General features: G+C 43.2%; 1 protein-coding gene across 1 annotated transcript; it reads left to right on the top strand.

Annotated features, from left to right (window-relative positions):
• Positions 1-5032: 5032 nt before the first annotated feature.
• FXN (frataxin) lies at positions 5033-21964 on the top strand. Its single transcript, XM_037901861.2, has 5 exons — positions 5033-5187; positions 6986-7083; positions 8293-8413; positions 12239-12336; positions 20397-21964. Exons 1-5 carry the CDS (start codon positions 5089-5091, stop codon positions 20548-20550), a joined length of 570 nt encoding a protein of 189 aa, XP_037757789.1. The 5' UTR covers positions 5033-5088; the 3' UTR covers positions 20551-21964.
• Positions 21965-22323: the final 359 nt, after the last annotated feature.

Raw genomic sequence — 22323 nt, 5'->3', positions numbered from 1 at the left:
GCCAGTCTTATTAGCCCGGTGCTATAAAAGCTGGGAAGAAGCCAGCTGGGGAAGGAAAGAGAAAGGTCAGGCACAGAAGGAAGTGGGAGCCTTGTAGTCTGTTGCTGGCCAGCCCTGTTGTAGGCAAAGTAGCTGTGAAGCCTATATATAGTTGGGAACTGGTGGTGGGAAACCTTCTGAGAATAAAGATCATGGGTGTTGCACCAGACTGAAGTGTCCCTGACTCATTGAAGAGGGAGGCCCAGGGGCCGAATACTCACGGGCACAGCGTGAACCCCATTACAGAAACAAAATTTGAACAGCCCTCTATCAATCTGGCAGGCAAAAGTATAACAGGATCCAATAGCTAGAAGTTGAAGCTAGACAAATTCAGACTGGAACTAAGGTGCAAATTATTAACAGTGAGGGTGATTAACTGTTGGAACAATTTACCAAGGCTTGTGGTGGATTCTTTATCACTGGGAATTTTTAAATAAAAATTGGATGTTTTTTCTAAAAGAGATGCTATAGTTCAAACAGGATTTAATTCAGGCCTGTGTTACACAGGAGGCCAAACTAGATGATCAAATGGTTTATATGATCATGTAGTTTTATAATCTATGAATATCCAGAGTTGTTATAAACACTAACCAATATTTGGAAGAGAGGTTAAACCTCATGTTTCAGAGTTTAATCTCTAACTATCAGGGAACAGAAGGAGAGTAGGGCTCGTGTACATGGGGAAATTATCAGAATAGCTATTGCTTAATAAACTATTCTGCTATTGCTGTTCCAGAATAGCTATTCCAGTAACTTCCCTGCGTAGACAAACTTTTAATGGGAGCGTAGATTATCCCACATCTACCTAATAGGACACTTCTTGTACCTTTCTCTGAATCCTCTAATGCTGGGCACGTCCGAGACAGAATACGGTACTAATCAGACCACGGGCCTGATCCAGCCTGGCAATTCTTAGGCTTCTTAATTTGATAATCCTCACCTCTAATTGCCTCTGCTCTATTTTATGGTCAGTAGTGCCAGGTTTACAATAGCGCCAGTGGTGCCATGGAGCCAGGCCCATGCTCAGAAGGGGCTCTGGCCTGCTCCGCTTGCACTGTGCCCCGAGACCCTGCTGGCTCCCCTGCCCACCACTTGCTCCTCTTAGCCTGCCGCTGGCTGGCTGAGGGCTCCTCTCCATCCCCGTCCCCACCCCCCTGCTTCTCTCTCTGCCCCCTGGCCAGCCTCCAGTGCATCTCTGGCTCTGAGCAGTCTCTGCTTCCCACCACCTTTGGGGCCCCACCTGTCTCCACAGAGCCAAGCTGCCTGGGACTGGTGCAGAAGCCTGGCCAGTCTCAGGTTTCAGCTGGTGCAAGGAGATTGGGGTGGGGAGCGGGGGGATTTGGCTGGGCCTCTCCAGACAAGTGGGTCCTCAGGGAGCCGGCCCAGGGCAGGCCCTGGCTTGGCTGATCGTGCCACTCCCAAGGGGCCAGAGCAATTCCCCGCCCCGGGACCAGCCCTGGTTGCGCTGCCAGCATAGGGGAGTGGATCTCTTTGGGGTCTGGGGGGGGTGCTGGGCTGTGAGGGGGCAGGGAAGATGTGTGTGTTGGGGCACTAGGGAGTGGGGGTTCTACAGGGGGTGCTGGGCAGTTGTGGTGGGGTTGTGGGCAAGGGGGTGCTGGGCATTTGTGGAGGGGTCGGCGGGGGGTGCTGGGCATAGTGGGTCCAGGGGGGCTCTGGCCATAGGAAGTTGGGGAGTGTTGGTTTGGAGGAGGGGGGGCTGTATGGCGCAGCATGGACCCACCCCCCGAGGGGAAGGGGCATGCTGGCAGCACAGGGCCAGGTGGGCCACTGTGCATATGGCAACTGTCGGTTGGTAAATAGTGCCCTTGCGCTGGGCGGAGTGGGGCCACCCCTGCCACGCCATGCCGCATTGCCCCTGGCTGGCCCCTTGCTCTGGGGACTGACCTCCCCGTGCCATGCTCCATTGCCTCCATGGGGGGCCACAAATACGTTTGGCACCAGGCCCACAAAAGGTTAATACTGATGGTCAGACCTCATGAGATTAAGCTTTCTAGCAAGATTGGTCTGGGAATTCAATAACAGCCTTTCAGCATTTACAGGTTTCAGAGTGGTAGCCATGTTAGTCTGTATCAGCAAAAACGACGACGAGTCCTTGTGGCATCTTAGAGACTAACAAATTTATTTGGGCATAAGCTTTCGTGGGCTAGAACCCACTTCATCGGATACATGGAGTGAAAATACAGGAGCAAGTATAAATACATGAAAGAATGGGGGGTTGCCTTGGGCCACTCTCTTACCACTTCAAAAGTTATTTTTCCTCCCTTGGTATCCTGCTTTTAATTGATTCAACTCATTAGACCAGGGGTCGGCAACCTTTCAGAAGTGGTGTGCCGAGTCTTCATTTATTCACTTTAATTTAAGGTTTCACATGCCAGTAATACATTTTAATGTTTTTAGAAGGTCTCTCTCTGTCTGTCTATATATTATATAACTAAACTATTGTTGTATTGTAAAATAAACAAGATTTTCAAAATGTATAAGAAGCTTCATTTAAAACTAAATTAAAATGTTGATCTTATGCCGCCGGCCTGCTCAGCCCGCTGCTGGTCTGGGGTTCCGTTCACCTAGGCCGGCAGCGGGATGAGCGGGGCCTGTGGTCGGGACCCCGGCTGGCAAGGCCAGCAGCCAGAACCCCAGACCAACAGTGGGCTGAGCAGCTCAGCCTGCTGCTGCTTAGGGGTTCCATCCGCCGGCTCCTGCCAGCCGGGATACCAGCTGCCAGACCCACTCAGCCCGCTGCCGGTCTGGGGTCCTGGCCCTACCCACATAGAGTGGGTACCTACCTTCTCCCTGGTTCTGGCCATTCTCTTCCTCTCTCTCTGCACTGAGCTGAGGGTGGGAGTGCACTGAGCACAGGGCATGAAGAGCATGAAGGATTAAGCTGGGGGTTGGGGTGTAGGGTTTGGCCAGAAGCTAGAATGAGGGAGGGGGCTCAGGGTTGGGGCAGGAGGTTTGGGTGTGGAGTGCTTACCTAGGCAGCTCTCATTTGGTGGGAGGGGTGCAGGTGGGAATGTGGGGGAGGGAGGTGCAGGAGTTCCTGCTTGGTGCTCAGGGTGGGGGTGGGGATGTGGGGGGAGCTGAGGATGTGGGGGTGCAAGAGTCAGGGGTGGAGTCGTGGGGGGGTGAAGGAGTCAAGCAGAGGGCTGGGTGTGTGTGTGTGTGAGACAGGTACAGGGCTCAGGGCAGGGGTTGGGGGGGGTGAGGGGCTGCAGGGCAGAGGGCTGGGTGAGTGGGCTGGGGTCATGGGGTGCTCACGGCAGGGGGCTGGAGGGGATATGCCCTGCCTCCGCTTCTTCTCTGCCTCCGCCGGGAGCAGCGAGCACGCACACTCCGCTCCTCCCAAGGGCCGGCAGGGCGGGAGGGCCGAAGGGGAAGAGCAGGAGGGGCAGGAACCGAACACAGTGCGGGAAGAGGCAGAGGAGCCAGCAGGACCAAGCTCCTGCCCCCGCGGGAGGGAGCGGAGAGCGGAGAAGAGCGGGCCAGGCCGGATTTTTAATGGCACGCTGCTCCCTGCCGGGGCCCCGGCAGAGAGCAGCATGCCGTCTTTGGCACGCCTGCCATAGGTTGCCAACCCCTGTTCTAGAGTCTTCCCCAGGAATTGAAATTAGATGGGGTGTTCAGATTGACGGGGGAGCGGGGGTGTTGGAAAATGACTAAATTGGCAACTAGTTGACCACTGGGGGACAATGGGGGAGTTCAGGGGGATGCAGGGAAATCGATTGCCTGCATGAAACTTCAGGCACTGTCACGCATCATTAACAACAGAATAAAATCCTAGCACTGTTTCAGTCATCAATTCAGCAGGAACTCAGCCAGCCACCTACAAAAACTCCTTTATGCCTCCCTCATTGTTCTGGGAAGCATGACCTCAGCCCTCTCCAGAAACCCTATCAAACAGATTTCTATTTTAGTAGATGGGACATCTTGTCTTCCCTTTACTGGATCAGTGTAAGGTCTTTTCTATACAGGGAAATTGCCCAGAATATCTATTGCAAAATAACTCCCTTCATGGATATTATTCCAGAATGAGTCACTTTTGTCCTGGAATAATTATTCCATTTTGTGAGAGCAGTAATTGTGCTGGAATAAAGTCACTTTTATTTTGGAATAGTGTCCACATGGGGAGACTCAGTAGCTATACCGGTTCATTTTCCTGTGTAGATGAGGCCTAAGATTTAGACAGTATTATGAACTGCACCCTTATTTCCCTACCTACCCAATTAAAATCCTATAGCAGGATATGTATTCTAGCGTACATACCCTGCCACTGCCCAGTAGGGGGAAGTGCAAGCTCTCCATCTACTGGGCTATTAGTGAAAAAGCCGCTCTGGGGATGGGAAAAGAGATTTCTGGTGAGCAGCAGTGTTCATGCTGAAGTCTGATGCGACCGGAGTAGATCTTGTTTTTTCGCTCCACGGAGTAACTTCATTGGTTTTAATCTTACTTGCTGTGTTCTGATATTGTAACTACACTGTCGTTAGCCCTAGTTTTGCTCTCTTTTAGTGAGTGTGCCCTGGGCGGTACAACCAGCCTTGAGTCATCACATGCTGCCCCGTGCCCATACACAGACTTTTCTAAGCCAGGGAGACCCACCTGGCTCCAAAGCTGGCGGGAGGTGAGGCTGCCGCTAGCACGGACGAGTCAGAGCCAGAACTAGTCAAGCAACGTCCCGAGCGCTGAGCTGCGCCGCCCCCAGAGCCGTGAGAGGCCGAGAGCTGCCCGGCTGGGCGGCAAGTGATGACGGGCAGGGGAAGGGGTGAGGGGGACACAAGCAGCCGGAGCCGCGGTGCAGCCCCTGCTGGCCCATGGCATTGAGTGGGTGGCGCTCTGGGAATGGTGCCCAATGGCTCTGGCCGGTGGCCCTACGACACTATATCGCACGTACAAAGGGCCTGAGGCGTCAGGGCGCCGGCGGGCAGCCCCCCGCGCCGCTGGGGGGCGGTAGTTGCGGCGCCGGCCCAGTCCCGGGGCTGTCGCGCGCAGAAGCGGCCGTTGGGGGCGGGGCGGGCCGACTCCTCCGGCGGCGGCATGTGGAGGCCGGCGCGCGCTGCAGCCCGGGGCCTGCGCGAGGCCGCGAGAGTCCGTGGGGCGCTAGTGGCGGGACCCGCCGCCTCCTGCCGCCAGCTCGTGAGTAGCGAGCCGCGCGGCGCCCGCGTGACGCGGCTGGGGCAGGCAGAGCGGTGCCCGGCCCCGGCGTGCGTGTTGGGGGCAGGGAGCCGCTCTCCCCCACTCCCGAGACTCGCCCTTGGCGCCGCTGAAGGATTTGCCGGGCGAGGCTCCATGAGCTGTTTCAACCCCCCTCGTTCCCACTGTCGCCGAGCCCGAGACGGCCAAGGCCCCGTCCTGCCAGCAGGGTTGCGATCGTGGAGCAACGCAGGACCGAGCTGGAGCTGTGGCGCTCCTAGCCCGCGTGAATGCAAAGCGCCGCAGGGGGGACTGTTGCCCTTTTTTGGTAGTTGAGAGGTGGGGAGTGTCAGACTTTTGGGGCTTAAATGCTTTGTCATTGTCTTGAAACCCCGGATCTCTGTCTGCTGCATGAGTGAGGGGGAGTCAGCGTCGGAGGTAACAGCATGCAGACACAGCAGCCCAAAAAAGCGTTAGCGGGGGAGGTTGAGGAGATGTTGCTGAGGTTCCCTCCACCCCCGTCCCCCGCCTTTTGCATCGTTGGGAGGGAGGCTTTTACGCTCTTTATCTTTGTCTTATTCCATGAGCTACTATAGTTGAGAGCGTTGTCATGTCCTCGTGTTGGTGTGAGACAAGAAACGATCAGCAGCACCCAGCAGTCCTCTGTACACAAATTATTCCTTCAGCGACGCTCCGAAAACAGAGTCATTATAGTGTTCTGTGTGAGATGAATTTAGCGTTCAGGCAGTTTTCTAGTGGAGCGAAGAACACAGACATCACCTCCAAAACTGAATGCTTTGTCTGTAGAGGGGACATTTCCCCAGCAATTCAAACCAATTTTCAAACTAATTAACAGCTTTCAGAGAGCTCCAGTTAACAGAACTATTCTAGCCTTTAGAGCCTTGTCTGTGATGTGGGTCCAAAAGGTTTTAACTGGTTTGAATTTTTTGCTAAATTTCCCCAGCGTAGACAAGGCCTGATAAGCCAGTCTTCGGTAGAGACAACATGGGGTGGATGCTCAGTGTTCAGCATACTTGGTGGTGGTCTCAGCTTGTCTGGAGACAGGCAGCATGGTGACTGTAATCCCCAACGTGAAACTGTGAAGATTAGTTTGGAGAATTAAAATATTTCTGTTAGTGTGCTGCTACTTCACGCAAGTTTCTAGCTTTCTTTTACATAGCTTATTTATAGACTTTCTATTGTAGTATCTGAGTACTTTAGAAATAATTAATATGTACCTGCAACACCCCATTTTACAGGTGTGGAATTGAAACCGTGATTAAGACCAACATTTTCAAAAATGACAGCTAATTTGGGGTACTCACCTTGAGACGTTTAGGACTTAATTTTCAAGGGTGATGAACACTCATGGCTCTCATTGATTTCAGCTAGGGTTGTGGATGCTCAGCACTGGCCATAATCAGACTCCAAGTGCATGAACTCAGGCGCACCAAATTAGTGGACACTTTTGAAAGTGAGTTGTCCAAGGTTGCTTAGGACGTCTGTGACAAACCAAGGAATAGAACTCGGATCTCCTGTTTTCTAGTCTAGTGCCTTAAACACAACACCATTTTCCCTCTTACTAAATCATAGTAAAAGGCCAGAGTGTCCTAAACGTGCATTTCTGCCTCAAGAATACTAATAGATAGTTTTTGCTGCTTTGTTGGTCCTGTAAGATAACAAATGAACTTTTAACTGTGGGGGGGGGGGGAGTGACTTTGGGATTCTGTTTCTTAAATATGACAAAAATTGACATTTTGTACCATTACTTTTGTTAACACTTAATTTAACTTATTTTTAGGATTCTCATCTGCAACAATTAGACCATGTTCTAAAGGTTAAAAACAGAAGTGTTCAGTTTATTGATTTAAGAAATGCAGGAACTTTGAATAACAAAAGGTAAGTTTTATTCTGAATTATTTATATGAGAATTCTGACAGTTGCATACAGATTCCAGAGAAATCATCTGTAGATGTGACAGCCCTGAAAATTAATATAGTGTGATTGTTGATATGAGCTAGGGCGGAAGGCTAGTCTTGTAAGTAAGGAAAGGACTTGGAATTATCACTTCTGAATTCTGTTTCTAGGTTTGCCACAGATTTCCTGTGTGAATTTGGGAAATCACTTAACCTCTCATGGGCCATAGTTTTCCCATCTGTAAGGTAGAATAAATGATTCCCCACTGTACCTCAGATAAGTGGCATGAGACACTCTTGAATGAAAGATGCTATAGAAATTCAAAGTATTAAGTAACTTTGCAGTATTTTATGATAACTGTAATTATTTTGTGTTTCCACATTTGTTTGCTACTGAAAACATTTCACTGAATTGCGTATTGTTATAAATATACATATACAATACCCAGATGCGCAAACTAGGTTAAAGCGCACCATGGAGATGGATTCAAAATTAATCTTTTTTTCTGTGGAGAGACCTAGGTTTCCAAGTCTGCATCTGCCTCCATTTTTCTGTTGGTAAAGTGGAGGTGTTGAGAGGTTTACCTAATATTTGTAACATGCTTTGAGATTCTTGGAAGAAAACTACAGTAGAAGTGCATATTTATTATTTTATTGGAATGAATGGGGATTTCCAAAAGAGGGAAGTCCCTTACTGTATGTAGACCGGATGTGTCTGAATGTTGACATCTTTACATCTTTGTTTATGTATACAGTTGCTGTTTCCTGTATAATATGTCTATAAACAACATACTGTATGTTTATAAATATAAATTGTTTAGATTTACCTTAAAGATTAAACAGTACTTGCATGGACAGAGTACTTCTGCAACAGTGTTGTATTTTAAAATCTAGAGGTCTATCTTCAGTAACATTCTGGGCACAGAAGTAACTGGGGAAAGAAACATACTTAGTCCAATTAGCTGTCTATAATCTCAGGTTTTAAAATTCCACCTCAATTTATAAGGTGCTTTGTGGCATACGGCAATTTGTGACAAATCACCTCCTCCAATCGCAAGTGATTATCTCATATTATAACATGTTCCCAAGATGATGATGATCTTGTTTTGTATTTGTTGTAGGAAAGAGTTTCATGCTAAAGTAATACATATTTTCTCCTAGTAATCTTAGATTTGTTTACATGCCACTGCAGTTCTTTAGATGAGACTACTTATGAAAAACTTGCTGAAGAAACACTGGACTCATTAGCAGACTTCTTTGAGGATCTAGCAGACAAGCCTTTTACACCTGAAGATTATGATGTCTCCTTTGGGGTATATTTTACAGTTTTTGTTCTTGCTGTAATTATTGTAGGGTTTTTCCGTGAGGGAAATATCTTCATTCAACTAGTCTTTAGTGCAAAAGTTTAAGAAACATATTTCACTTATTTATTCAGTGTGAACTATTTGAAAATCAAGTTTTTAAATTTGATTTTACTCATTGAGGGAGCGGCATCTTTTTTGATGGAAAAATATATAATACACTGTTTTAAGAGTTAAAGAATTGTAATAGTATTTAAACGATGAAGTTATTTTTATGAGAGTTAAACCATTATTACATGAGGCTGGAAATTGGTTTCCGGTCTCTTATACTGGTCTCTGATACTGGTGTTACACATGTCACTTTTGAATTATCTTGGTGAAAGTGACAGCTGTAGCTAAAAATTTATTTTCAAATACCTGTCAGTTTATTTACAGTTGGTGGAATCAATCAAATTATATGCTGCTGTGCTCTGCTTGATTTGAGGAGAATAAAATCTAACCCAGACCACTGGCTGCAACATAGCATCTACACTACTCCAGTCTCTGGACTGGAATAATAGTTGCTTCCTGTTTATATCCCCATGTGGAGGTTCCCAACTAGTGGCTCCACCAGATCAGGATTTAAGTGCATATAAACGGGCAGCTGGAGCTTCTGCTGCTTGTGTTCTGTGTATAGAGGCCTTTAGTCTTCAGAGCTGTCCAACTGTCACCTGTTCTGAGCACTACATTCACTCTTTATCTCACAGAAGTACATATACAATGGGAAAATAATACCTTAGCCTCTTTTTGCATTTGGCAAAACTGATAAGTACTTGATATGGTCAAATATTCAATTAATATTGTACCTGTAACTTCTCCAATAAATAATAGCAATGTATTATTCACTGCTAGTGTTTTGAATAGATCTTGAAAGGTTGTGATTATTAGCCTTTCAAGATCTATTCAATATAAAGAATATTTTGAAAACTAAATAGAAAAAATATCACCAAAAAGTTTTGTGTTGTGTTTTTTCTTTAGATTAAATATTTTTTATATGCTTCCTGACTTGAATTGCCTTTCTCTCCAGTAACTTTTCAATGTAAAGTTTTTGGCATGTACTTACTGAAAGGTTTGGAGGATTTTTATTTACGTCAATCTTAATATGTACATTATGACTGTTTGGATTCAAATTATGAAAAGACTAGTAATATGACAAGCCACAGGGTGGCACACTTGGAAAAGAACTGGCAGAGTTGTAATATCTTTTGACCTTTTAAATTTCTCCATTCAGTTAATATGTGATGTGCTTGAAAATGTCTCCCTGGAGAGTAATCTTGTTAGCAGAAATTATGAATGTCCATAACAGCATGCAATAGTTTCATACTAGCTATGCACAAAAATGAAAAATTAATTCTTAAGTGTTGTTTCCATTAACTTTTTTAAAAAAGGTTTTAAAATGTATTTTCCAAAGTTTTATGAATAGTACAGAATGAATGTGTGAATGTTTTAATACCAGGGTTTGAAGATAATTTTCCCTTAATTTACAATGTGAAAGCAAAGATCATCTCTCTTCTGTCTGACACATCATTAGGGCTTCTGATGTTAGCTTTTAACTTTTTAAAGTATCCTGATACAAAAAAAGGTGTTTATCCATTAAACACTGGAAAAACACCAGAAATGATTACTTGTATCTAAGAGCTTGTCTACAGGGAGCAGTAATGCAGACTGCAGGAGTATGATTTCTAAAGCACACTAATGTGTTGTACATTAATTGATCCATGTAGACGCTGCTGGCGCGCACTGAAGGCTTCCTACTGCATTATAACATAGTGCTGCTTGCAACAGTACTACATTAAAGTGCACTACGGAACATTACAAAGAGATTACTGATTACCATATATACTACTGAAATGAGTAACGGCATAGTATATGTTGTTTATTTACAGAACCTAGAAATAGAGCCTCCAAGGCCCCCAGTTTTTGGACATCTACATACAATTCAAAAAACGTTAAAAAATAAAACCCCAAAAATGAAATTAATGAACCGTGAAAAACAGAAGCCCCATAATAATGTAAGTGTTGATGTAGTGTTCTTATTAGATCAGTTGAGCCCTATTTGGTATTAGTATATTTTAACATACAGCATGCATTATGGGATAATGCTGAACACTTGTGTATAGCTCTGAACATTAGGTAACAGAATATACTAACACATTTGTGCAAATATTTAATTAGAATAATTTATAGCATTCAAAGCTCTCCAAGGTACCCTTGTTTTACCTGTTTCATTTCATGCTGTTCTTAGAACACTGGGAAATAGTAAGGAGTGAGCTCACAATGAGACTGGGAATAGGTTAGTTTTAGTCCTCGTGTCACATTAGGCTAAAGCATTACCTAGTTAAAATAAAATAACTGGCAGGGAAATCAAATGACTCAGTATTAATTAGCACCATCAGAGGCTTTTATTCATTTGTACTTCTTTTTCCCCTGTACCATATAGAATAATCAAACAACCTTTGTTTCTTTACTGAACTCAGACAGTAGCGGGGCTGGGCTTTAGATTAACACATCACTTGTGAAATGTCAGTAATCAAAAGGGTTGGCTGATGTTGCAGAGGACTGCTGCTTTTGCTATGAAATGATGTTGAACTTTCAGTAGCTACTCGGTCACAAGGTAAAATGCTGTTGAAATTTCAAAACAAATTGTTACCTACAGGAAAATTAAAAGAGATCTAGCAATTGTCTTCTGGATCAGAAAAAGGTAATGCAGGATCACGAAAGGTGCTGACACAGTGTGGGCTGCAGTGCATTTGGGGAGGCTGTAGGGAAAAAGAAATGTGCAGCTATCCTAATACCTGAAGTAGACCCACGGTACATAAGCTACAATACTGCTATTTTTTACCTAAGTTTAATTCAGGTCACTCTCAGGTTTACTCAGTCCAAGTGGTATCTGTCTTATACCCTTAAAATTAGGACTCTCTAAAAGAGTTATAGTTGCCCTTCAAAATTCCCTTATGAAAATGTCATGCCAATGTAAATCTTCATGGTATAATTCAGAGATGGAAGGAAGGCAGTACAAAGGAAAGAAACGCTCTCTTGGAAAATGTTCTATAATTGACATAAGTGAATCAAAACAAACCTCAGATAGTTAGAATTGGAACATTCCTGAGGTATAATGCAGGATCTGGGCACTTCATCACAAGTTATGTGGGAATGTACTTGTCTCACTCATTTGGAGACCATATACAGTTACAGGAAAAAAAAGTAAAGTAAACCTGGATAGCTCAGAGATTCAGTAATGGGACATGGAGCCTCTTGCCTCTGGCCACCTGTTTTAATCGGTTTCAGATTGTTAGTGAACAAAAATAGTTGCTTTCTGCTAGCTGTTGAATGTTCTCTGTGAAATGAATAGATGGTCTCAATCCAGTTGCTAGTGGACTGAATGCCCACTTCACAGTTGAGCAGTAATAAGTGCACAAGCTGGCAGTCTCAGAAGAGAGGTCAAAGCTCACTGGAGTATTATTTATTTGAGTCCTAACATTGTGGATGGTGCTATACCAACACACAAGTCCAGATCAAGAGAGCTTAGAGTCTAGATCAGACACAAATGATCTGTGTTTCACCATGGAGACTGACAAGTTTTCATATCTAATGGTGGTCCCACTGGTCATCAGTGAGGCAGAATGGCATAGCAGATTGTGGAGGATTTGAATGTCCAGTGATGATGCTTTGGCAGATATCTCGCAAATTGCTGTTTTGATCTTTATATCTACAGTGCTTTATTATAGAAGAAAAATCATTATTCTTATTAAGTAATGGTGCATCGATACTCCTCCCTTCCCCCCCTTTATGCTTTAGAATGGAGTTTTAACAGCTAAACTAGGTGGAGACATGGGAACCTATGTAATCAACAGGCAGACACCGAACAAGCAGATTTGGCTGTCCTCTCCTACTAGGTAAGTAATTATCTGTATGCTAGGAACTGTCTGAAAATTCAGAGATGAATTAAAAGCCTGCCTGTTAGCCCCATGGAGACTATTTAATGCCCTGATCACATATTTTATGCATTTTCTCGAAACATACACCCAATAGGATTTTCCCTAAAGGTATGATAACTAGTTGCTGTTTATACTTCAGGTGGTGACTGACAGAAACGGACAGGCTGACCCACAAACTAGTGCAGTAAAATGTATCATGTAATAAAATGTGTTCCATTTTTTAAATGTCCAGTTTTCACAAGCACTGTGAACATGACTGTAGCCTATACATAGAAGGCTAAACAGCTGTGACAAAAGAACTGTCAGGAAGAGAAATGAGATTGTTATGGTCTAACACTATTCTTTATGGATTCACCCTGTAAGCCTGTGTATGGGTTTCTTGTTTTGTTCGTGCGCATGTTTTCTACAGCTTAACCGAGAGATGTTTTTATCAATCTTGAGCAGTTCTTAATGTGGAGGTCTTGATTGCTGTGTCCTCTGCCTTGTCTTCTGTGCCAGTTTGATCCATTCCAGATTTTGCAGTTGGTTCTGACTAGGAGTGAGATGTACAGAATGTGTTGAAAGAATGCCATGAGTGGCCTCACCAAAAGTTTACAGTGAAATCTGCTACTCTCCCAGGAGCAGAATGAGGTAGTCTTTCATCTCTCTGGCATTGTTGATGGATGGTCTAGCTAAAAAGGAAAAACAAAGCATAAAGATTCACTGTACATATGTAGGTAGATTTCTTAGAGGTCATTCAAATAGAACAACTAACTATAAAATCAGGAATGGATCAAACTACTGTGCAGTAGGATTAACATTTTTAAAAGTGAAATTTTAGAAAATCATCTTATTTTAAATAGTCTGCCTAAGTAATTAAAATACTCTTTAGTGATTTGCCTTCTAGCCTCCTGTAACTGTTTTTGGTGTACACTTAGCTGGTGTACAGCAGTGACTCTCAACCTTTCCAGACTTACTGTACCCCTTTTGGGAGTCTGATTTGCCTTGTGTATTCCCAAGGTTCACCTCACTTAAAAACTACTTGCTTACAAAATCAGACATAAAAATACAAAGGTGTCACAGCACACTGTTACTGAAAAATTGCTTGCTTACTTATTTTTACCATATACATTATAAAATACATCAATTAAAACAGAAATATTGTACTTAAATTCAGTGTGTAGTATGTAGAGCAATATAAACAACTCATTGTCTGTATGAAATTTTAGTTAGTACTGACTTCGCTAGTGCTTTTTATGTAGCTTATTGTAAAATTAGGCAGATATCTAGATGAATTGATGTACCCCCTGGAAGACTTCTGAGTACCCCCCCAGGGGTACACGTACCCCGGTTGAGAACCACTGGTGTACATTATATTAGATAAGCCATTGTAGCTTATTGTTAATCCCTCTCTCCTCCCCGAATCTTGTTTGTTTAAATAAACAAGATATTGCTTTTCAAAGGTTTTTATCATGGAAAGGCAATAGGCAAGAAATCAAACAATCCTTTTTATTTATGTCTAGACACTTGCAAGACAGTGCCTCAGAATCTAAGTTACGCATTAGATATTTTTTTTTAAAACACAAGTTCAGGTTCTCAAGCATAAAACACAAGTTCAGGTTCTATTTAAATCCGTATCTGGAGATTAAGAAGTCAGAGAGTTTATATTGTATTTGGATCTGTTTAACTTTTATGAGCCAATGCTAGCTGAGTGAAGAAGTACGTGTTCCTGAGTAACAGATTTGTGGAAAATATAAGTAGTAGTTTTCATCTTCAATATGTTCAAGGGATCATAGAATCATAGAATATTAGGGTTGGAAGGGACCTCTGGAGGTCATCTAGTCCAACCCCGTGCTCAAAGCAGGACCAATCCCCAATTTTTGCCCTCTCAAGGATTGAACTCACAACCCTGGGTTTAGCTGGCCAATGCTCTAACCACTGAGCTATCCCTCCCCCCGAAAAAAAAATTAAGTCATTGCTGCATCATAGAATATCAGAGTTGGAAGGGACCTCAGGAGATCATCTAATCCAACCCTCTGTTCAAAGCAGGGCCAATTCCCAATTTTTTTTGCCCCAGATCCCTAAATGGCCCCCTCAAGGATTGAACTCCCAACCCTGGGTTTAGCAGGTCAATGCTCAAACCACTGAGCTATCCGTCCCCTATTGAAGAAAGGAACAGCCCTGCCCGTCCAAAAAAAGTAGGGTCTGCTAAAAGCTTCTCACCCTGAGAGAATTTTTCATCTAAGAAATCTTGTAAATCCCTTGTAAAGGTTTGGCTTTATGCTTCATCTGTTTATGGCAGTATGGCAAACGTTTTGTGTGTTTCCTGCAAGAAAACAGTACATGTTTACTTAGTTTTCCAATTCCTGCTAAGAGATTTTGTAACTTTTATATGCAGACATATACTGCATGTACTGTAACTAACGCTAATAACATCTGTGTCCTGGATGTGATGCACTATGGGGTGTGCCATAAATATAAAGGGAAGGGTAACCACTTTTCTGTATACAGAACTATAAAATCCCTCCTGGCCAGAGGCAAAATCCTTTCACCTGTAAAGGGTTAAGAAGCTAGGATAACCTCGCTGCCACCTGACCAAAATGACCAATGAGGAGAAAAGTTACTTTCAAAGCTGGAGGGCCGGGGGGAACAAAGGGTCTGTCTGTGTGATGCTTTTGCCAGGACCAGGTCAGGAACGCTCTTCAGAACTTCTGTTAGATTAGTAAGTAATCTAGCTAGAAATGCGTTAGAGTTCCTTTTGTTTAAATGGCTGGTAAATAAGCTGTGCTGAATGGAATGTATATTCCTGTTTTTGTGTCTTTTTGTAACTTAAGGTTTTGCCTAGAGGGATTCTCTAGGTTTTGAATCTGATTACCCTGTAAGGTATTTACCATCCTGATTTTACAGAGGTGATTCTTTTACTTTTTCTTTCATTAAAATTCTTCTTTTAAGATCCTGATTAGTTTTTCATTGTTCTTAAGATCCACGGGTTTGAGTCTGTGTTCACCTATGCAGATTGGTGAGGATTTTTATCAAGCCTTCCCCAGGATAGGGCTTGGGGGGATATTTTCGGGGGATGACATCTCCAAGTGGGCTCTTTCCCTGTTCTTTGTTTAACACGCTTGGTGGTGGCAGCATAAGGCTCAAGGACAAGGCAAAGTTTGTACCTTGAAGTTTTTAACCTAAGCTGGTAAGAATAAGCTTAGGGGGTCCTTCATGCAGGTCCCCACATCTGTACCCTAGAGTTCAGAATGGGGAAGGAACCTTGACAGAGTGGGAGAAGCAGAGACTTGGTGGGATAACTCACATGACTGGAGTACTGTCATGGATGGATATAAGCTGTTCAGGAAGGGCAGAAAAGGTGGGGGAGTTGCACTGTATGTAAGAGAGCAGTATGACTGCTCAGAGCTCAAGTATGAAACTGCAGAAAAACCTGAGAGTCTCTGGATTAAGTTTAGAAGTGTGAGCAACAAGGGTGATGTCGTGGTGGGAGTCTTCTATAGACCACCAGACCAGGGGAATGAGGTGGACGAGGCTTTCTTCCGGCAACTCACAGAAGTTACTAGATCGCAGGCCCTGGTTCTCCTGGGAGACTTCAATCACCCTGATATCTGCTGGGAGAGCAATACAGCGGTGCACAGGCAATCCAGGAAGTTTTTGGAAAATGTAGGGGACAATTTCCTGGTGCAAGTGCTGGAGGAACCAACTAGGGGCAGAGCTCTTCTTGACCTGCTGCTCACAAACGGGGAAGAATTAGCAGGGGAAGCAAAAGTGGATGGGAACCTGGGAGGCAGCGACCATGAAATGGTCGAGTTCAGGATCCTAACACAAGGAAGAAAGGAGAGCAGCAGAATACAGACCCTGGACTTCAGAAAAGCAGACTTTGACTCCCTCAGGGAACTGATGGGCAAGATCCCCTGGGAGAATAACATGAGGGGGAAAGGAGTCCAGGAGAGCTGGCTGTATTTTAAAGAATCCTTATTGAGGTTACAGGGACAAACCATCCCGAAGCGTAGAAAGAATAGTAAATATGGCAGGCGACCAGCTTGGCTTAACAGTGAAATCCTTGCTGCTCTTAAATACAAAAAAGAAGCTTACAAGAAGTGGAAGATTGGACAAATGACCAGGGATGAGTATAAAAATATTGCTCGGGCTTGCAGGAGTGAAATCAGGAAGACCAAATCACACCTGGAGTTGCAGCTAGCAAGAGATGTCAAGAGTAACAAGAAGGGTTTCTTCAGGTATGTTAGCAACAAGAAGAAAGTCGAGGAAAGTGTGGGCCCCTTACTGAATGAGGGAGGCAACCTAGTGACAGAGGATGTGGAAAAAGCTAATGTACTCAATGCTTTTTTTTGCCTCTGTCTTCACGAACAAGGTCAGCTCCCAGACTACTGCACTGGGCAGCACAGCATGGGGAGAAGGTGACCAGCCCTCTGTGGAGAAAGAAGTGGTTCGGGACTATTTAGAAAAGCTGGACGAGCACAAGTCCATGGGGCCGGATGCATTGCATCCGAGAGTGCTAAAGGAGCTGGCGGATGTGATTGCAGAGCCATTGGCCGTTATCTTTGAAAACTCATGGCGATCGGGGGAGGTCCCAGATGACTGGAAAAAGGCTAATGTAGTGTCCATCTTTAAAAAAGGGAAGAAGGAGGATCCTGGGAACTACAGGCCAGTCAGCCTCACCTCAGTCCCTGGAAAAATCATGGAGCAGGTCCTCAAGGAATCAATTCTGAAGCACTTAGAGGAGAGGAAAGTGATCAGGAACAGTCAGCATGGATTCACCAAGGGCAAGTCATGCCTGACTAATCTAATTGCCTTCTGTGACGAGATAACTGGCTCTGTGGATGAAGGGAAAGCAGTGGACGTGTTGTTCCTTGACTTTAGCAAAGCTTTTGACACGGTCTCCCACGGTATTCTTGCCAGCAAGTTAAAGAAGTAGGGGCTGGATGAATGGACTATAAGGTGGATAGAAAGCTGGCTAGATTGTCAGGCTCAACGGGTAGTGATCAATGGCTCCATGTCTAGTTTGCAGCCGGTATCAAGTGGAGTGCCCCAGGGGTCGGTCCTGGGGCCGGTTTTGTTCAATATCTTCATAAATGATCTGGAGGATGGTGTGGATTGCACCCTCAGCAAGTTTGCAGATGACACTAAACTGGGAGGAGTGATAGATACGCTGGAGGGTAGGGATAGGATACAGAGGGACCTAGACAAATTAGAGGATTGGGCCAAAAGAAATCTGATGAGGTTCAACAAGGACAAGTGCAGAGTCCTGCACTTAGGATGGAAGAATCCAATGCACCACTACAGACTAGGGACCGAATGGCTCGGCAGCAGTTCTGCAGAAAAGGACCTAGGGGTTACAGTGGACGAGAAGTTGGATATGAGTCAACAGTGGGCCCTTGTTGCCAAGAAGGCCAATGGCATTTTGGGCTGTATAAGTAGGGGCATTGCCAGCAGGTCGAGGGATGTGATCTTTCCCCTCTATTCGACATTGTTGAGGCCTCATCTGGAGTACTGTGTCCAGTTTTGGGCCCCACGCTACAAGAAGGATGTGGAAAAATTGGAAAGAGTCCAGCGGATGGCAACAAAAATGATTAGGGGACTGGAACACATGACTTATGAGGAGAGGCTGAGGGAACTGGGGATGTTTAGTCTTCAGAAGAGAAGAATGAGGGGGGATTTAATAGCTCCTTTCAACTACCTGAAAGGGGGTTCTAAAGAGGATGACTCTAGACTGTTCTCAGTGGTAGCAGATGACAGAACAAGGAGTAATGGTCTGAAGTTGCAGTGGGGGAGATTTAGGTTGGATATTAGGAAAAACCTTTTTCACTATGAGGGTGGTGAAACACTGGAATGCGTTACCTAGGGAGGAGGTGGAATCTCCTTCCTTAGAAGTTTTTAACGTCAGGCTTGACAAAGCCCTGGCTGGGATGATTTAGTCGGGGATCGGTCCTGCTTTGAGCAGGGGGTTGGACTAGATGACCTCCTGAGGTCCCTTCCAACCCTGATATTCTATGATTCTAAGCAAGCAATGCTGCTAATGATAAACAGCATTTGAATATTGTGGTGTTTGCTATCTCAGCACAATAAATGTAAAATCATTGTGGGTTAATGACCACTTTGGCAACAACACTGTGTGAGAGAGAGAGAGAGCTTAAGAGACAAGAAAAGGAAACTACTATTGAATTTCTCTAGCTCCAGGCTGCTGTGCTTTGTTACATACATGTAGGTGAACTAAGGCTGTATTTATATGGCAATATACAATTGGCACATTCAAAAGAAGGTGTGCCACCTGCACATAGTTTCTCTTTTGTGCAGCTCCATTAATTAAAGCTTTTAAACGTTGCAAAATGTCTTTAACAAATGAGGCCTAATTATTTTGGTTGTCATGATCTTTTAGTGCTTTATAAAAAGGTATTCATAGTCTTGTGTGAGAAACGCACTTACTATATAGACGCTTGGCATGTTGTTAGAATTCAAAAGATCCTTATAATTAAAAGGTAGTAAATGTTTGTACAGCATTTTGAAAGTGTAAAGCACTATACATGTTTATTTTATATTTGTTAAATAATAGCACAATGATTTGATATTGACTAGGTAAAATTTCAAAACAGTTCACATAATTCATCAAAATATTTTGTTTTAGTTGAGTTGCCCTAAACCATATCCAATTCTAACTTTTTGTAGGCTGTTTCCACTTCCAGAATTGCACATGTAATTGCACAGTAAAAAGTTACTACTTTTTGCAAAGGCCACACCAGTGAGAAACAACATAATAAAATAACTGGAGCACTCAAAACAACCATAAGCTCACGTGCAGCCGAAGAGATGTCCCTATAAAATCCTAGTCATTTTGACTTACCTTTATGTGTGTCCTTAATATTTTTAGTTCGCGCCCTGAAGGTTATTCATTGCGATACTGTGAATAATTTAAATATTGAGGTGTCAGATTTGTTTTTTGTTAGTTTTTAGACACTGCAGCCTGGCATAGGTGTACAGGACAGCCTGTTTTCTAGCAGAGTTTGTACTGGAATCACCTCTAATCCCAAGGCAATTTGACCTAGAAATACGAGTTCAGAGATAAGAGGTTTCAAGAGTTCCTTGTATTTCATTCTCTGCAGACATTTTTATTCTTTTGTCTCCTTCCCTTCTTACTACTTCACCAAATGTCAACACAGAAATCTGTCTTCCATGGAGGGCAAGTCAAAACTGCCTTCATTAAAAATAAATACTTTTTAAAGAGTCTTGTAATCATTCTTCCCATTTTCCAGGTGCGTAACTGAGGCAAAGACAAATGAGCCTGCCTAAACTTGGTGGCTGAGTGTGGAAGATAGAATCCAGGTCTCCTTACTCTCCCCTTACTGTGTTTGTTGTGGGAGTGAAGCATCTCATGACACCAGGAGCTTCAAATTGCTTTCGGATATAGATCTACATGGCAGATTATTTTTTATTTAGTAATTTAATCCTGTCGTGTTTAACTTGAGAGAGAAAATATTCTTTACTCTGTGCAGTGAATCATTTTGGACATTTGCACATTATATCATTGTGTTGGAATTAATACTTTATATTAATACAGCAGTTTACAAACAACTCTTATAACACCCTTAGGAGCTAGATATTATTACCACTGTTACAGATTGTGGAGAAAATAAATCAAGTGAAGGAGAGAAGGATCTTAATGGCCTAGATCCAGTGAAGTGTATAAGCAAAAGTACTCCCCACTGAAGTCCATAGGACCATTCGCATGCATGTAAATTAAAACATGCTTAAGTGCTTTGCCTGATTTAGGCCTTAATGATTTCTTCAAGGCCACATGTTGGAACCAGTTTGAGAGCTGGAATTAGAATTTGGTGGTGATTGGCTTCTAGTCCATGCTGAGACCACGAGTCACACACCTCTTTCTTGCTAAATATTGTTTTACTTCTGGCTGCTTTCTTTAACTTAGTCATTCAAATCCTCCTGGTGTGTGTTTTGGGGATGGCTGAAATTTCAGAAATGTTTGACGTATGCTCATACAGTATACATGTTCTGTTTTCTAGTGGGCCCAAACGTTACGACTGGACTGGAAGAAACTGGGTGTATTCTCATGATGGAGTATCTCTTCATGAACTACTAGCAGTGGAACTCTCAGCAGCATTAAAAACTAAAATAGACTTATCTCCTTTAGTATACTCTGGAAAAGGTGATACTTGATCATTGTCTGCCTCAAAGAAATCAAAAGACTTTGGCCTGTTGCCCCTCTTTGGTGTATAGTTCCTAAGGTTAACACCTTGTTCTACTTTTGTCTTCCTATTTTTGTTTCAACTTCACTATGTTGTGTAACAATAATGTGAACATAATATATTTTTCTTAGCTCTGCATGTTTGGGTTTATGTGTTAGTGTATGGGTTTGTGTTTGTTATATGGATTTGTGTGTGTGTCTGCATCCAAAATTCATAGCTAAGAGTATGGTATTAGACACTGGTTGTCCCAGCCCACATTCCTACTGGTTGGTTGGTAATTCATCAGTAGTGCACAGATGGCATCTCATGATTAAAGAAAACTGTGCTACTCACCTTGGGCCATATTGAGGAACCCTTATCCAAGTTCCATTGAAATCAATTAGATGAACTGGGGGGAGTAAGGTAATATTCTGTGAAAAAGCCTCTTGTGTTTAAAAGAAAAAAAGTAAGGGAAAATGTTTTTCTTTTCTATAACTGGTGTAATAGGGATTTTCTTCTTAAAATATCACAGGATTTAATCTGAAATTCACATTTCTGCCTTTGCTCCTTCAGACTTATCTTTTTAAGCTTAAGCTTCCAGCTACCAGTTCTGCTATCGGCAAGGGTCCAAATGGTATGTGGAGCTGAAAAAAGTGTTTGATTTAGTTTAAATGTCTAATGACACATTCAAAGTTGTAGAGAAAGGAATTTATAACCTTTTCTCTATTCCGTTTGCTATGAGTGTCTTCACAGAGTAAGCATACATTGCATAAATGTATAACTCTTTAATATTATTATTTATTATTAAGCAAAGCAAGGATTTTCTGTTCCAATAGCAATAAACCATGCCAAGTTTTGCATTGGCATAACTCATGCTGCACTTCTCATGTAGTTGAAGTGAGGCACAAGATCAAAGGCAAAGTGACAATGCAAGGCTCACAGTGATGCAAACCCTGTTGTGTTATTGCTACATTCTGAAAGGCTGAGAATCTGGAGTCTTCTGACTAGCTGAGAAATAAAAAGAAATAAGGGCAAAAATAGGTAATTCACTCTAGGTATTACACCAAATAACTTGTAAAAAAACCATAATTTAATAAGTGACATGCAAACATGTGACACTATAAAATTTGCCTTACTGTAACATTACCATTATTGCTTTTCAAAAATTGTATATAAAAAGGGAGCCCAATTTGCTGTCACATTTGAAAGACTGAGCCACATTTATGTGAGCTTTTAGCATTACATTAAAAGAGGCCTGGTACTGATTTTGAAATACAACATTTTCTTGGTTTCTGAGTTTCCCCAGACAACTTTCTTGTGTTTAGAATGATATGACTGCTTGGTTGGCTAATACTGTTACTGATGTGATGTGTCATTGAAAGATATCTAATAAATATACAGTATTCTTTGGTGGTATTGTCCATTATTTAGGATTAAAATGCAATTCTTGATACCAACTCTTGCCTGCTATTAATTAAAATATGAAATAATATCTCATTGGAGCCAGTTCTGGATTAGATTATCTGTGCTGTGTATGTGTATCTTTCAGCCAGAGGAAAAAGGGAGTCAGTCATCTGAAACCTTAACTGCTAAATTACTTCTGAAATCAAGGAAATACAATGAGTGCTACCAGTATGAGTTGGTGAGACCAAAACACACCACTACGCAAAGCAGAGATAAAACTAGAACAGTTAAAACTGATGGGGGGTTGAGAGTGACACCTCATTTACAGCAAATGGAAATTTGAGATGTAGCTGTTTAAATT

This window comes from Chelonia mydas, chromosome 5 (assembly GCF_015237465.2).
Source record: "Chelonia mydas isolate rCheMyd1 chromosome 5, rCheMyd1.pri.v2, whole genome shotgun sequence".
NCBI classification, from domain to species: domain Eukaryota; kingdom Metazoa; phylum Chordata; order Testudines; family Cheloniidae; genus Chelonia; species Chelonia mydas.
This window is presented reverse-complemented; position numbering and strand designations above follow the sequence as displayed.

Coding starts and splice junctions, on each gene's coding strand:
- FXN (XM_037901861.2), top strand. CDS start 5,089: ATGTGGAGGCCGGCGCGCGCTGCAGCCCGGGGCCTGCGCGAGGCCGCG. Junction 7,084..8,292: donor GGAACTTTGAATAACAAAAG/GTAAGTTTTATT, acceptor ATGCCACTGCAG/TTCTTTAGATGAGACTACTT. Junction 8,414..12,238: donor ATTATGATGTCTCCTTTGGG/GTATATTTTACA, acceptor TTTATGCTTTAG/AATGGAGTTTTAACAGCTAA.